The following is a 15,462-nucleotide window of genomic DNA, read 5'->3' on the forward strand; positions in this document are numbered from 1 at the left end:
TTCATGCTTCTAACGTTTTGGTTGTGTTTTTTTACGCAATAATCTATTTTCAGGTAGAACAAGGAGCTCTCCTTAAATCCATCTCCTCCTGAAAGGATCAACTTGGATTTTTCTAAGTGCAGTTATTTTTAGGAATATTGTTTCCTTTAATGGAAGGAAAAATATCACCTTGAGTTTCTTGGAAAAGACAAAAAAGAATAGACGTAGCAACAAATGTAACATATCCTTTGAACTTGCAGACGGTTGTGGTCTAGATTAAACAGCACAAAATGCTGTGCACAATTTTTATTTTTCATCTTCATTACATGGGTTTTCCGTACATTTTGAAGCTCTGGAGGGATACCACACTTTTGCTGACATTAACCAAGAAATCAATCAAATAAATTTGTTATAAAAGTATTACTGATCAAACTTTAGCTTTAGTAACATAAAGCCACATAATTTTTAAAGTTTAATCAGTAATACTTTTATAGCAAATTTATGTCAGATCATGATTTCTTGGCTAATGTCAAGTTGTCGTAACGAAGACATTTTGAATAATGTCAACTTTGTACTAAAAGTGTCATGATTTACAGAATGACACTTTATGGCAACAGTCATAAATATTCATGAAGACTTAATCATGTTCATGACTGTCTTATTCACAACCCGTCAAATAAAGTGTTACCAATATTTCTAAGCTGTGAGAGTGATGTGTAAAATTAGTCTGCATTGAAAATAAGTTTTCTGAATAGGAAACTCTCCTGTTTCCTTTTCCATTTCCACTTAGAATCATTGATTTTTAGAAAGAGACGACATGGAAACAATATCTTGAGTTCTGCATTTCTATTAATACCTCCTTCACTCTGTTATCCTTTTCCAACTCTCTCCCTCATCATCTCTGTCATTGTGTGGGATTAAAATATTAGATGCACATCCTCTCAATCTGTCTAAATCAAGCCTGAACAAACTCTAATCCTTCCTTTACAATCCATTTCTTAAGCTGTGACGTTGCACCTCAGATGCATCTCAAACTTTATCTCTGTCACAAGTATTTCCTTTAAACATTTTCATAAACTTTTGCCAAGTTTATGACAACTTGAATAGATTGTGTTGGGATTTAAGTTACCAGGTTAACCCAAAGTTGTGTACAACTGTGGAGTCGAGGGAAAACAAAGTTTTTTATTTCATAATTGAATCTAAAAAGTATATATATATATATATATATATATATATATATATATATATATATATATATATATATATATATATATACATATATATATAAACACAAAAATCAACAATACATGCATTTGTATCGAGCCTCACCGAGTCACAACTTTTATTTGAAACATATTCACAAGTAAAATATCTTGAACTTTGTTTGAATAGAAAGTGTAAACTTATTTAATCATGCCTTCTTTCTTTTGCGTCTTACTTTTTAGACATTATTCTTTAAAGAAAATAAAAACACGTGTTAGAAAACAGTAGTCAACTTGTCAGTTTAGATGAATGTCCATGTCATGATAACTGAACAGAGCTCAGACATCAGATGTTTATAGAGTTTGGGATATTTGTTTATAACCCAACCACTTCTTGCCTTGGTGTTTCACTTTTTATGTGCTGTTTGTTCACAAATGTTAGCTTTTTTTTCCTTTTTTTTCAGCAGATCTGACATAAATGTGCAGCATACTTTTCAGGTTACAATTTTTTTCTTGATCATGGATCAACAGATCAATGGGGATGTTTGTAAATTGATCAGCAGGGTTTGGACAATCAGGGAGGAAAATGTGGCACAAATTAAGAAAGAACCGCTGATGTCTTCAATAACCACTGAAACAAATAACAACAAAGGTTAGATCTATTTGTGCGCACAGCACAGGGACCCACTAACACAGTCTGAGGCTTCCCCGGAGCGGGGAGTGGATGAGAAACGGAGGGAGAGACAGAGGAAGAGAGAGAGAGAGCGCAGTGTTTCCCACCGCTGCACAGCTGTTGTTCTCCAGTTTCTCTGAGGAGGATGTAGGAGCCGGATGGAGAGGATGACCGGCCGCTCGGACTCCTAAAACCACCTCAGGCAAGCTCAAAACATCTCAAATAAAATTCTCTTAGAGGCTCTCCATTGTTTGGTCCGCGGATGGACTCCAGACTCCATATCGGACCGGTGGTTCCGACACCGGACCCGACCGGCAGCGCACCTTGGAATATCAGCTCCATCAACCCGCACCGGCTCATGGAGGTGTCTCCGGTGGCTCCAGCTGTAAGTGTCCGCGCATCTGTTTCCTGTTTTCAGCCGATTTGAACGCAACAGCTGTCCGCGTGACCGGAGAGCTGCTGTGCGCTTCTGAAACGCGCATCAGAATCTGATCCAGATCTGCCAAATCCAGTTCAACACAGCTGGAAAAAACTGGGGAAATGCTGCTTATTGATAAAAAAAAATTTCTACCGCCTTGTAAGATATTTTAATATTTTTTACGTGGATATTATTGCAAGAATAATTTAAAACTGATCATGGAAAGTGTAGGATTAACCAGCCGTGAGTGGATGAATGGATACTTGAATGATTGACGGATCTTCCTGTTGCTCCGCTCTTTTCATTCATAACCGCACCTGAATGGAGGCAGGAGTGCGGGTGGTTCCTCCATGTCTTGTAAAAAAAAAAAAAAAAAAAAAAAAACTGTCACGTCTGCGTGCAGTTATGCGTGACTTGCGTTCCCAAAGAGCGCATCTCCACACACAATGTATCTGAAGGTACAGCCACATAAATACCTCTCTGGTAAACGCTGGTCGCTTTTCTCACGGTGAATTTCACAGAGCCGTTCATATTTCTTTTTTGTCATATTTTCGTGCTATTCTGAGTTAATAATTGCCTGTAATTGTTTTGTCTGCTGAAAATGATAACCTTTTGGTTGTCTGCATTTCCGAAGTTTCTCTCGGGAGGGAAATGTCATTGAAGAGAGAGATAAGTGAGACAATACAGCATAAAAAGTGAAACAGGGATGAGAAATCGTTTATTGTCTTAATGTTTTTGGTAAATTTCAAACATTCTGCACTTTCTACCTTCAAGTCCTGTCAATAACTCTCCATTACTTCCATCTATAAATTTAAAACTTTAACCCATAGCCATTCAAATATCATAATTTTTATTTACTAATCTTTAAGACATTAATAAACCTTTTTCATTTAACCTATTGACATTAAATTCATCATGAAAAATACTGCTAAAAGGTGCATATTTTGAAAATGCTAATATTTATCCATGTAGAAATGTGGACTTGAGTTCAAGGAACAAAAAGTGTTGAGTGTTCAGAATAAATCCAACAAGCTGACTTTTATTTTGTTTTTGTAATGACTTAGTTAACCCCTGTTAATCTATATTATCATATTGTCTTAATACTGAACTACATAGTTTTTAGTTTAATTTCTTCCTATTATTCAGAGGAGTTTTAACAATGTTTTACCATAAATCTACATTTAAAGACATTGTTGTTTTGAACATTAAGCATGTTTAATGTTTTAGATTTTAGTAATTTGAGCCATGGTGAGTGAGGTACAGTGTAGTGAGTAAATGTCAGGAAATGTTATATATCTGAATAAAGAGCACAAGGTGTGCTTTTAAATTTCATAATATATGTTAAATTATGCAGCTAGCTTAGCAGCAAGAGATGTGGAAGGCAGTAATTTAAACATATTATTTCAGAGTAAAATATGCGCATACATCACATGTCAGCCTGTAATTCCTGTCTGTAATTAATTTCACTACTGATTATTTGAAGAAAAGCTTGTTTATAAGACTAGAGTCTCAAACTACGAGTGTAAGTCGAGCCACAAGCCCTTAAGTCACAAGCTTTAGTCACGTCTGAAGTTTTTTGTTTTTCAACACAACTTGAGATCTAGTCTCTCTATCTGTCTCTGTGCCTGACTTTTTCAGAATATACCGACTAGAGGGAGATTTTGAAGCACTTTGACAGCAGATAATCTGTTTTTCAGGGTCCATTGTAAAAAAAAAAAGTAGCTTTTTGACACCAATGAAAACTATTTCATTACACAAACTCATTTTGCCTTGAACAAGGGTCATAACCTGTGAGATGTGAGCATTTTTTTAACCATTTATGGCCATAATGCATGAAAATACACCATGGTTTAAGTTCATGGGTTCACAATTGTTTGTTTGCATGAGAGAAATAAAGTAGGAAGCAACAAAACAATAATGTGTCTCTATGAAGAGGAGATCTGAAGAGGCAGGAGCCAAATACGAAATGGTTGGTCAAATGGCCAAACATTAGTTAAGTTCCCAAATCTTTGCTTTTTCTGAATTTGGATTCTTTATCTTACAATTTTAACATACACCAACCAGGCATAATATTTTGCTTCCAAAAGCAACACATGGTCTCCTTCTTCTTTCTTTCTTCCCATGATGCATCCTGGCGCCACATTTTCCCCAAAAACATAGAAAATTTCCAAAAATATTTATTTGTAACCAATGTTTTTACTTCTGTAAACAACGAGCTGCTGTCGCCGTTCTTCTTCTGCGTATGCAGGTTGTCTTGAAGTCTTAAATCGTTCACACCGAAGTCTGATTGCGGTCACTTTTAGTTAGTAGTTTGAAAGACAAGGCAAAAAAAAAAAAAAAAGCAAAACTCCAAATTGAGTTTAGCTTTTTTTTGCTGAGTGAACGCAGCCCGAACAATCTGCTCCCAACATGTGACTCAAGATGAGTTCTTAAACTTTTCCAACCCAACCAGCGTTAACGCCTTCAGCAATCAGGCTGCCTGCAGGATCGGGCCACGCTGGCCAGCCTTCAGTCCCCATTAGCAACAATTAACCTTTGACCTTGCCGTTGGTTCAACACTGTTCTTGTTCTGAGCAGCAGCAGACTGGGAAGTCCCCTTAAGAGCTGCAGTTTCAGAGACGCTCTGAATATTCTGGCTTTCACAATTCGGCTCCTTTCACTCGAATCTCTATGGATTCCCATTTTCCTGCTTCAACACATTACGTTTGATGACATAATGAACGTTATTAAGCACTTGGTGCCTGATAAAGTTCACTTACTAATAGGTCACATTTAAAACATGGATGTGGAGTCAAAATGTAATTTCTGCCCAATTCGATTAACCCACAGTTACCAGTTGGTTAATGATTCAACTAATTTCTGGAAAACGTCAGTCTTGTCTTTCTGCCGTCAGGTTGGCTAATTTAGGCCTTGCTTCCAAGGAGTGGCTGATTCTGTGGTCATTGGGAGAGCAGCTCATCCAGTATTCATTACACTTAATGAGACAAATGAAGAAAATGGGAGATTAATATATGGAGAGAACATAAAACTGTGCAGAAACTGCAGGGATGGCTGGAACATCTATTCTGAACAACATAGTTATTCTGTCTTTAAAAGAATGAAATAATTACGAAAAAAAGCATTTATTCTGGTGGTATTCTGGTGGTAATTTTGCAGTACCACTTTGCTGCTGGTACTGCAGAATTTCTCCTCTGAGGAACAGCAAAGGATATTTCTGTTTTATCCAAATAGTACAGGCTAATAGGTTTCTTAAAAATCTCCATTTTCATCCCTTTAGGTTTATTCTTCTATGTCTGCTTTCCTCCCAATTCAAACAAGCAACCCAGACTGAATGAGTGCATCAATCAGAGGGACCTCTAGTGGCTTTGTTAGGAAGTGCATGCAACGTTATCGATAGATTTGTTCAAAAACAAATAAGGATGGTGCAATATGTGATTATTTAAATTTAACTGTAAAGTCTTTTACCATAATTTACTAGTGGTGCACTTTCTTTTGAAGTTTCCAGCTCCTCAACTTAGAAACGTTGTGTGAAGTTTAGTGTTTCTCTAATCAGAGTCCAGCATTTGTGGCATTTGAAGCTTTTCAGACAGCGACTGAAAGCAAAAGAGTCCAAAAGACTGTTATGACAAAGTGTCATTTACACTTTTAATACAAAGTTGACACTTTTAGCAGACTTTTGCATTAAAAGTGTCATTATTTACCGAATGACACTTAATGACAACGGTTGTAACCATTCATGAAGGCAGCTTCATGTTCATAACAGGTGTTATTTTATGTTTGTGACAGTGTTATGTCAGTCTTATGAACATCCTTTCAAATAAAGTGTTACACTGCTCCTTAATTAATTTTTAGGTTGTTTTCATCAGCATTCAACAGGCAGAGAAGTGAACTCGTCATGTTAGAAACAATTGAAAATGTGAGATTTTAACTGAGCCGAGGAAGTCAAACAAAATCTTGACTTTGTGTACTTACTATTCAGAAGTTATTTTCTCCCATCAGTCTCAAAGATTATCTGGATATCTCTGAGATATTAACCACATATTTGTTGGAGACGCCTCATTTCACCCCTGCCAAAAGTCTCAGAATTTTATCCGATTAGCTTTAGTTTTAATTAGTTTTAATTTAAATGTGTGAATCAAAACATTCCTGCGAGCGGCTGACGTGAGTGAAAATTTATTATAGACGTGATTTTCCAAGCAGACGGTTACATGATTCCAAGCCACAAGAAAGAGCCTGAAAATGTAAGTTTTCTGAGAAGATGTGAGCAATGGGTTCTTGAATTAAAGCCGTGTTCAAATGTCGCTGGGAGAAATTGTTATTTGCATAGTTATTAGATTGAAACATTGTGGTTTTAGAAAGACAGATGTGTCACTGACAGCTCGTCAGAAAGGGATGGAAGCACCGACATTTTCCGATGAGATAAAAAGAAGCACCATTGTGAATAAATAGGAGAGAAGATCTACGCTTGAAAACACTCTTAGAGGAAATTATGGTGCAGCTGATTGATAGACGTTCACTTGGTTTCATGTTTTTCTATTTTAAATCAATAGGGGTGGACTTGATGGTGTCCTTTAGATCATCTTCCATTTGACCTTCATTGTAAGATTATATTTGGTTTCTTTTTGGTCAGCATTGGTTCTGGTTTGGAGATTTGCCATTCTGGGTCAATTGCTAAAACTTGTACTTTGACCTTAACAGAGGCAAGTTTAGAGGTTGTTCTGGTTTCGTGACCTTCTGGTTGAATCGTTGATGAGCTCTTGGAGTAATTTTGGTTAATTTCTCCAGTTGTGGATTATGAATCTCAGGCTGGTTACTCGTATCCCAAAGTTTTAGGGTGTTTTCACACCTGATAGTCCAGTAGAGTCGGTTTGATTGGGGACCAGAATTGCAACAACATTTGCTACATTTTCAGCTGCTGTGGTTTGCTTTCTCACTGCAATGTGTTAAATGATGCAAACCCCTTGAAAAACCTTCCCTGTGGTGGCGCTATGCTAAGAACTACTGAAGGAAACAACAAAAAAACCACAGAAGAAGACACTGAGCTCAACTTCCTTTTTTGTGAAATGCAAAGAAGAGTCAGATTTTTGCAGTTATAGGGTTTTTCTCTTTTGTTGTTGGTAAAAGAGCACAAACAATTTCTCTCTCATATCTTTGTTTTTGTTGTATTTACCCAGAATGCCACGCTTTTTAGTCCACTTCCTGATTTTGGAGCAGTTTATGGTCCACTTCGCATTCACATATGCACTCGAACTGCACCAGAGTTCACTTCAACCTAACCGTAACGCTGGTTTTAGATGGACCAGAGTTCGATTACGAATTCACACCTTCCCCAAATGAACCGGACTTTCCAGACAAGTGGACTGGAGTTTGACTAAATCGCACTAAACCGGACTGGAGTCAACGCTCATTTAGAAATAACTTTGTAAACTTTTCCAGATTTTTAGACGTCAACGACTTTTTGTGTTGACAGTTAATTATTTGGATGATGTTGCATTTTGAGATCTTTTAGCCTACTTCATGCTGTCAGACAGTCCAGATGATTTTTGACTCTACAGATCAGTCAGCATCTGCTGATGACGCTCATCCTTGGTGTTTGTCTCCAGCAGTCTTGCTAACTAATTGTTAACTTTTTTGCATTTCATTTAGTTGATTAAACAATAATTTGACAGCAGCTATGTGTATGTACTCATATTATCTTTGTTTTATATTTAAAAAATTAGCTTAATTATCTGAATTATTTCAGTTTGATACAAAAAAAAGCAAAAGATCTGGACATAATGGGTGTCTACTTTTTCACAGAACTATATCTCACAAAAACAATACCCTCAAACTGAAACACTATCATCTTTGCATCACCTTTAGCAAAGAAGGCTGTTCATTAGTGTAATTATTCAGCTGTGTTGTTCTGTGTTTTCAGGAGTCAAAATAGTATCTGAGTGACAGCAGACTGTGATAATGAGGCTAAGCTGTCTAAATAAATCAGAATATAATCATGACTGTTCTCAATTAGGAATGTCCCTTCAGCTGTACAGCTGGGTCGAAACATTTCCATATGCAAGAAAAAGACAATCAACACATTAGTCTAGACTGAATATGACCTTTTTTGGTCAATTAGGGAAAATTATTTCTGTTTGCTTACTGCCAGATTGACCGGGAAGAGAGCGGTTGTAGATAAACGATTTCAATCCCTGTAAATGATTTGGGAAAGCTGAGGTGACGAAGTCACGGCTTTAAAGCTTCTGACAACTTTTAAAAGGGGAAATTTCACTTTTTTCACCTTCAATCATGTTACGATGCTATTCCCTCTTCACAAACACACCTGGAGTGTTGCTTTGACTCATTCATGGTTGTTTGAGAAATCCTCGAACTAACACTGGGATTTTTTTATGAGGCTGTCTTGTGATATTTGGCCAAAATGACGAATGTTACATTTTAGCAAATAGGGCATCGTTTGCAAACCTGGGAGCACCGTCCCAGCTGTGAAGTATGAGAGAGGCAGCATCATGATGTGGGGGAGACTGATGAAAACGTGAAAATGTTGAGGCAACATCTCAGAACATCAGCTAGTTCAGTTTATTTCACAACAAAGATTTGATGCAAGTCATATTTAAATTATATCAATTACTAAGAAAATGTATGTAAACTTTTGAATCTAAAGGAAATTTTAAAAATCTCTAAGTATTCCTCTATAAGATTGGTTCTGTTCGCTTTAATTCATTTATGTCGCTTCACGTTTTCTCTAATCTTCTTGTCAATATCTAATCTTCACCATCTTTCTTACATTTCTTGTTTATCCTTGTCTGTTTTTAGTGTCACTGTGCATTAAACATCAACCAGACCATTTATATTCAAATTACAAGAGGCAAACCCCCCCAGAAATCATAGAGGGACAGTACTTCCCACCATTTTCTTCAAATCCCACAGAAGAGAGGATTTCACCATTTCCGCCGCATTTGCCGTGTGATCGGAGTTAATCTGCTGGAGCTGAGGCAACAGGAGAGAAGAAGTAGAGGTAGCACAGAGAGAGGAAGAGATTTTCTTGGAAAAGCTAGGAAATCATCTGGAAAACCAAAAGATAAAGAGATCAAGCAGGGCGAGTGAATAGTGATCCGACGCTGTTTATATTCCACGCACAGAAACAACATAAATTTAAAACTTGTTCTTTCTTTCCCTACAACATCCCAGTGACCTTTTCACTCCCTGACTTACACAACCTGCTACTAGATGCCCTCTTTTCGCTGCTTGATGGTAAAACTCTAGAGAAGTAGGACTGCTGAAACAGATGTCAAACACAGAAATCATGGTGAACGCATCCAGGATTAAGCAGAAAATCTGCGTGTGGGAGTGTGGGTGTGGGGGGGGGGGGAGTGTGTGTGGGTGTGTTCCTGTTAAACACCGGGCCCAGCTGAGGTAGTCTTGGTGATAATGTGTGACTGACTGGATGTGTGGGTGGCTGAGCATCTGCCTGAAACGAGCTCAGTGAAAGACAAAAGAAAAGCAGTCAAGGATATAACATTGTGATGCCTTCAGGTGCAGAGACTCAGCTGGAAAAAGCAACTTCCTGTACTGTACTGTACAACCCTGCACTGAAAGACATTTACACTTTTCTGGGGATATTACTGTTTTTAAATTTATTAAATTAACTATTTTGTTTCTCATGGTATAAATAAATAAATGTTTTTTCTAAAAGTGAACATTAAGCAGGAAGTGACATAAAGTTGGTAGAAAACACATTGCTGCTCTGAGCTGGTTTATCAAATGCTTTCTGCTTTCACAATAACAAATTTTGCTGGACAATAAATTGTCTCAGACTTTATTGCGATAAACAATAATATTATTGTTTTGAGACCATTTTCAATTAATATAATAATGCAAGAACACATTGTAAAGGATCAATAAACTATAAATTCCAATAAACATTTAAACACTGGAGCTGGGAGACCTTTGAAATATCCTAAATAAACAAAGAAAAAACAGAAACAACAAATAAAATAAAGTCTGAAGTCTATGTAAACAAATTTATCTATCAAAAAAAGGGATAGTTGAGCTCAGAGCACCAGACTGAAGACTTTTATCATTCAGTTTTGGTAAAAAGAGAGAAAAGAGAAAACGATAAATCAAGCATTATTGAGTTTATCATGTGATTAATTGATTTATTGTTTATTGTGACAGGCCTATTCATAATTCATTATCACTTAAAGAAAGAAAAAAAACGGTTTTTGGGTAACACTTTATTTGACAGGCTGTGCCTGACATGAAGATGAAGGAGTTTTCATGAATGTTTACGACTGTTGTCATGAAGTGTCACTCGGTAAATAATGACACTTTTAATGCAAAGTTGAATTAAAACTTGTATTAAAATGGTCAACTTTGCATTAAAAGTGTCATTATTTACTGATGCACCCCTGTGGTCTGTGGGAGGAAGCAACACCTGCAAACTCCATGCAGAAAGACGCCGGGCCGGGAATCGAACCCAGGACTTTCTTGCTTCAAAATGGCAGTGCTACCAACTATCACTATCACTTTATATTTCCTTAAATCTCTGGTTTCTCTTTGGGCAGAACCAGGACGCCATCGTCCCGGCCCACGCGTTTCCGACGGTAAACGTCCCCGCACACGCCCACTACACCATAGGCGTCGTCATCCTGGCTGTAGGAATCACAGGCATGCTGGGAAACTTCCTGGTCATTTACGCTTTCTGCAGGTATTCAAGGGTTTTCCATCCTTGATGACTATTGTCCAATGAGCTAATAATTAAAGCTGTATTTCAACCACTCTGCGTGTGTGTGTGTGTGTGTGTGTGGGTGTGTGTGCGTGTGTGTGTGTGTGTGTGTGTGTGTGTGTGTGTGTGTGTGTGTGTGTGTGTGCGTGCATGGGGGTGTGTGTGGGTGTGTGAGCAGAAGTCGGAGCCTTCGGACGCCGTCCAACATCTTCATAATCAACCTGGCAGTCACAGACTTCCTGATGTGTCTCACCCAGACACCCATCTTCTTCATCACCAGCATGCATAAACACTGGATCTTTGGGAAGAAAGGTGATGTTTGCGTTCGACGCTCTTCATCTTCTGCTTCCAGCAGCGTAACGGGATTAAGAACAATCCAACTGTACAGTACATTTAATCATTTTGGGATCAATTAAAATGAAGCTTTTCAGCAAATATGATTATGTTGGAAACCTTTCAAATTAAAATCCTAAAGTCAGTGGCGTCACTGATTGTAGGTAAACTCATAATTGGAGAGTAGTAGGAGAAAGAAACAGTAAAATATTAAAAAATATGAATTTTTAAAAGGAATTCTCTTTAAATTTGTGAGAATTAAGTTAATTTCTTAGTATATGAGTTTCTTTGGGGATAAAAGGTAAAGGAAATAAAGAATCAGTTTCTCAGTTTTAGTGTGAGATGCCTCTTTACCCAGGACACAAATAATTATACAAAATGTATCATTTTATAGAAATGATATATTTTATTCTAAAACTTAAGATCTGCCACATAAACCTGAAACACAATATAAGATTTTATTTTAAAAGTGGATGTGAGAGCAATATATTATATTATATTATATTATATTATATTATATTATATTATATTATATTATATTATATTATATTATATTATATTATATTATATTATATTATATTATATTATATTATATTATATTAATATCCTGTACTTTTAACAAGGAAATTCAAAATTACAATATCATCACAAATTTTCTACAGTTCTGGAAAAAATTTAGAGACCACTTTAAATGATCGGTTTCTCTAATTTTACTTTTTATAGGTTTTATTCTATGAACTACTGACAACGTGTCTCTGAAATTCAAACAAAAATTTCATATTTATTTGCAGAAAATGAGAAATGGTCAAAATAATGAAAAAGATGCAGAGCTTTCAGAGCTCAAATAATGCAAAGAAAACAAGTTTATATCCATTTAGAAACAACAACACTAATGTTTTAACTCAAGAGTTCAGAAATTAATATTTGGTTGAATAACCAGGAGGTTTTCAATGGGGTTCAGTGCATCAATGTATCTAAATGTATGTAAAATATAAAACATTTTCATCTACAGAGCCAGAATAAAAGACCCTCAGGCAACCAGACCCACCAACACTTAAAGATAAAAATGAATGAATAAATAAAAAAGCTTCAACATTAATAAAACCTGGGCTTTGTTCTCACTGTCTCGTATCGTTTAGCTTTTTGTTTGTATTCCAGCCATCATGGAGTGTGAGACTGTCTCACAAAGAGCCGTGATTAATGCTGACATTTTCCGTTTAATCCCTAAATGCCATTTCCATATTTGTGATGCTGTGATATTGGGGCATCTCTCTGCAAAGATCCTGAGATTAGTAATGGGATTTTTATTGTCAAACTGTCTTCCTGCTCTGTGATCCTCCACAAAATCCAAAATAACACTGATAAAGGACAAAAAATGTATTCAAAAAGTATTTACGTGATGAAATGATGCGTCACAGATCTGGTATTGTCAATAGTTCTGTTTTAGAACCAGTAAGGAACTGGTTTTAACCTTGGAAAAAACTCCATGTAAGAAAAGCTTTGAACATTTAGGTAAAAAGATAAAATAAAATAACATTTTAAACTCATTTTCATCTGTGCAATTTTCGCTTCTTGTGTCAAATTCAAAAGACATTTACCACTTAGTACTGCAAGTACATTCAGTCTGAAGCACAAAGAGTGCATTTTTATTTAAAAGTTAAATAAGACGAACAAAACTGAGAGGAAATTTAAAGTGACAACATGAAGATTAACATCATGTTCTATTAACTTTCTCCTTTTCAGTCTGACCTGATTTAATGAATATTCTCCAAACTAACCAAGAAACCAGATCCATCTACCTCAGAAAACATATTTGTTGAAAATATGTTGCAATGTTGCAACTCCATTTATGCGACTCCATTTAAAAATAAGAAACGAGGCTCTTTAAACATCTTAAGCACTTGTTTGGCCTTGATGCATTTCTGAACTGCTTCAGGATCTTTAATAACCTCTGCAGGCATCTATCAGGTATCTGTCTTTTTGAAAAATGAAAATGTGTTTAAATACCATTTTCTTCTTATTTACCAGATTCAACCTTTCAGATGTAATTAAGGTTCTTTTCAATCAACCATGTTGGAGTGTTTAAAGCTGCTTTGAACATTTTGCTGTTTCAAGAATGTTCATTGTTTTCAGTTTTCATTATAACTCACAGACAACTAAAGCACAGCACTGTAAAACATTTGAAGGTGGTTTAACTTGAAAATAAAACTCCACCTGCTAAAAATGCAATTTATGTCAACAACAAAATTGTGTCAAAATCTTTGTGCTTTTTAAAATTTTTTTTACAGAATTTTCCTCTTCTTTAGGCTAAATTTTACGTTTATCTCTATTTTAAATCCTACAAAGTAGAAATAAAAAGGTGGCTTTTTAAAAATAACACAAATTAGATAGATATTTGTCTACAATTATTAGTGATCTTTCATCAAGAAGTTATGTGACATTTGTGGTTTTATTTTGCCTGGTTTGCGTAACAAAAAAGCTCCATAGGCTGTTAAGATTGCAAACCCCTGAGACAAAGAAACATGATATGAGAAAAAGTCAATATTTAAAGCAGTAAATCATTAGTACTGTGATTTATTCCAACATATTCTCCTCTGCCGCCTCTCCTCCCAGGGTGCGAACTGTACGCGTTCTGCGGCGCGCTGTTTGGCATCTGCAGCATGATGACACTGATGGTGATCGCAGTGGACCGATACGTTGTCATCACCCGGCCGCTGGCCTCTCTGGGAGTCATGTCTCACAGAAAAGCTCTCTGCTTCGTGGCCGCTGCCTGGGTCTACTCCACGGGCTGGAGCCTTCCCCCGTTCTTCGGCTGGAGTGAGTAGTAATACAGACAAACGGCTGAAAACGTTTTCTCTGAAACCTTTAGAAGAGTCAGTATGAAGCTAAACTGAACTTATCTATCTATCTATCTATCTATCTATCTATCTATCTATCTATCTATCTATCTATCTATCTATCTATCTATCTATCTATCTATCTATCTATCTATCTATCTATCTATCTATCTATCTATCTATCTATCTATCTATCTATCTATCTATCTATCTATCTATCTATCTATCTATCTATCTATCTATCTATCTATCTATCTATCTATCTATCTATCTATCTATCTATCTATCTATCTATCTATCTATCTGTATTTTTATCTATATTTTTTATCTAATTTTTTATTTGTGAAAATAAAATGAAAAAAACATTTCTTTTGCTTTTAGACACTGGGCATACAGAATCCAATTAATCAATTAATTAATTACTAAATCAATCAAGTTTATTTGTTTAGTAAATTTCAGCAACAAGGCAGTTCAAAGTGCTTTACATCATAAAATCCCTAAACGTTTAATGTTCAGGAACTTGCGTATCGAAGGCAACATTCAACTTAAAGTTCTTGCAAATAATAAATCTGATCCTATAAAAACCAAAACGGTGTTTTCCCCTCTCACAGGTGCCTACGTCCCTGAGGGTCTGATGACTTCCTGCTCTTGGGACTACATGACCTTTACCCCTTCGGTGCGCTCCTACACCATGTTGCTCTTTACATTTGTTTTCTTCATTCCTCTCTTCATCATCATCTTCTGCTACTGCGGCATCTTCAGAGCCATCCGCCACACAACACGGTTGGTACATCCGCATTTCTTCACGGTCAGCACCAACATGCTCCCACAGAGATAAACTCCTGTTTGGATTACTCAAAAAATACGGCAAAAAATTTGTAATTTTGTGTGTGGTTGGCAGAGCGATAACAAAGATCAACTGTGAGGGAAGAAGAGACTCTGCAAAGAGGTTCCATAAAATGAGGAGTGAATGGAAAATGGCTAAAATCGCCTTAATCGTCATTTTGCTGTTTGTCATCTCTTGGGCTCCGTACTCCTGTGCAGCCCTCACTGCATTTGCAGGGTAAGTGCCTGGATGTGTGCAACTTAGCCAAGGCTGCTTAAGAGAAATTATTTACCATGTAGCAGGACTCAGACTCAGTGAAGCACTTCATTTGTGGTGGGTTTCTTTGATAATAAAGCAGCCTGGAGATCAATTTAAGATGTAAAATGTCAGTAAAGCTGCTTCATGCATCAACCTGTTTTATACTGACTGTCATTGTGAAAAGCAGTATCAGTAAGTTAAAAGATATTCCCAT

At 36.4% G+C, this 15,462-nt stretch overlaps 1 protein-coding gene across 1 annotated transcript in view; it reads left to right on the forward strand.

Annotated features, from left to right (window-relative positions):
* Window positions 1-1,992: 1,992 nt before the first annotated feature.
* Window positions 1,993-15,462, forward strand: part of LOC102227481 (melanopsin-A-like) — a 29,198-nt gene continuing 15,728 nt past the window's right edge. The window contains exons 1-6 of the mRNA XM_023340451.1: window positions 1,993-2,239; window positions 10,834-10,976; window positions 11,173-11,306; window positions 13,941-14,144; window positions 14,776-14,947; window positions 15,066-15,227. Of these exons, the coding sequence (XP_023196219.1) occupies window positions 2,117-2,239; window positions 10,834-10,976; window positions 11,173-11,306; window positions 13,941-14,144; window positions 14,776-14,947; window positions 15,066-15,227 (938 nt within the window). The 5' untranslated portion in view covers window positions 1,993-2,116. The remainder of the gene's footprint in view (window positions 2,240-10,833; window positions 10,977-11,172; window positions 11,307-13,940; window positions 14,145-14,775; window positions 14,948-15,065; window positions 15,228-15,462) is intronic.

Source organism: Xiphophorus maculatus, chromosome 10 (genome assembly GCF_002775205.1).
Source record: "Xiphophorus maculatus strain JP 163 A chromosome 10, X_maculatus-5.0-male, whole genome shotgun sequence".
In the NCBI taxonomy this organism is placed as follows: Eukaryota; Metazoa; Chordata; class Actinopteri; order Cyprinodontiformes; family Poeciliidae; genus Xiphophorus; species Xiphophorus maculatus.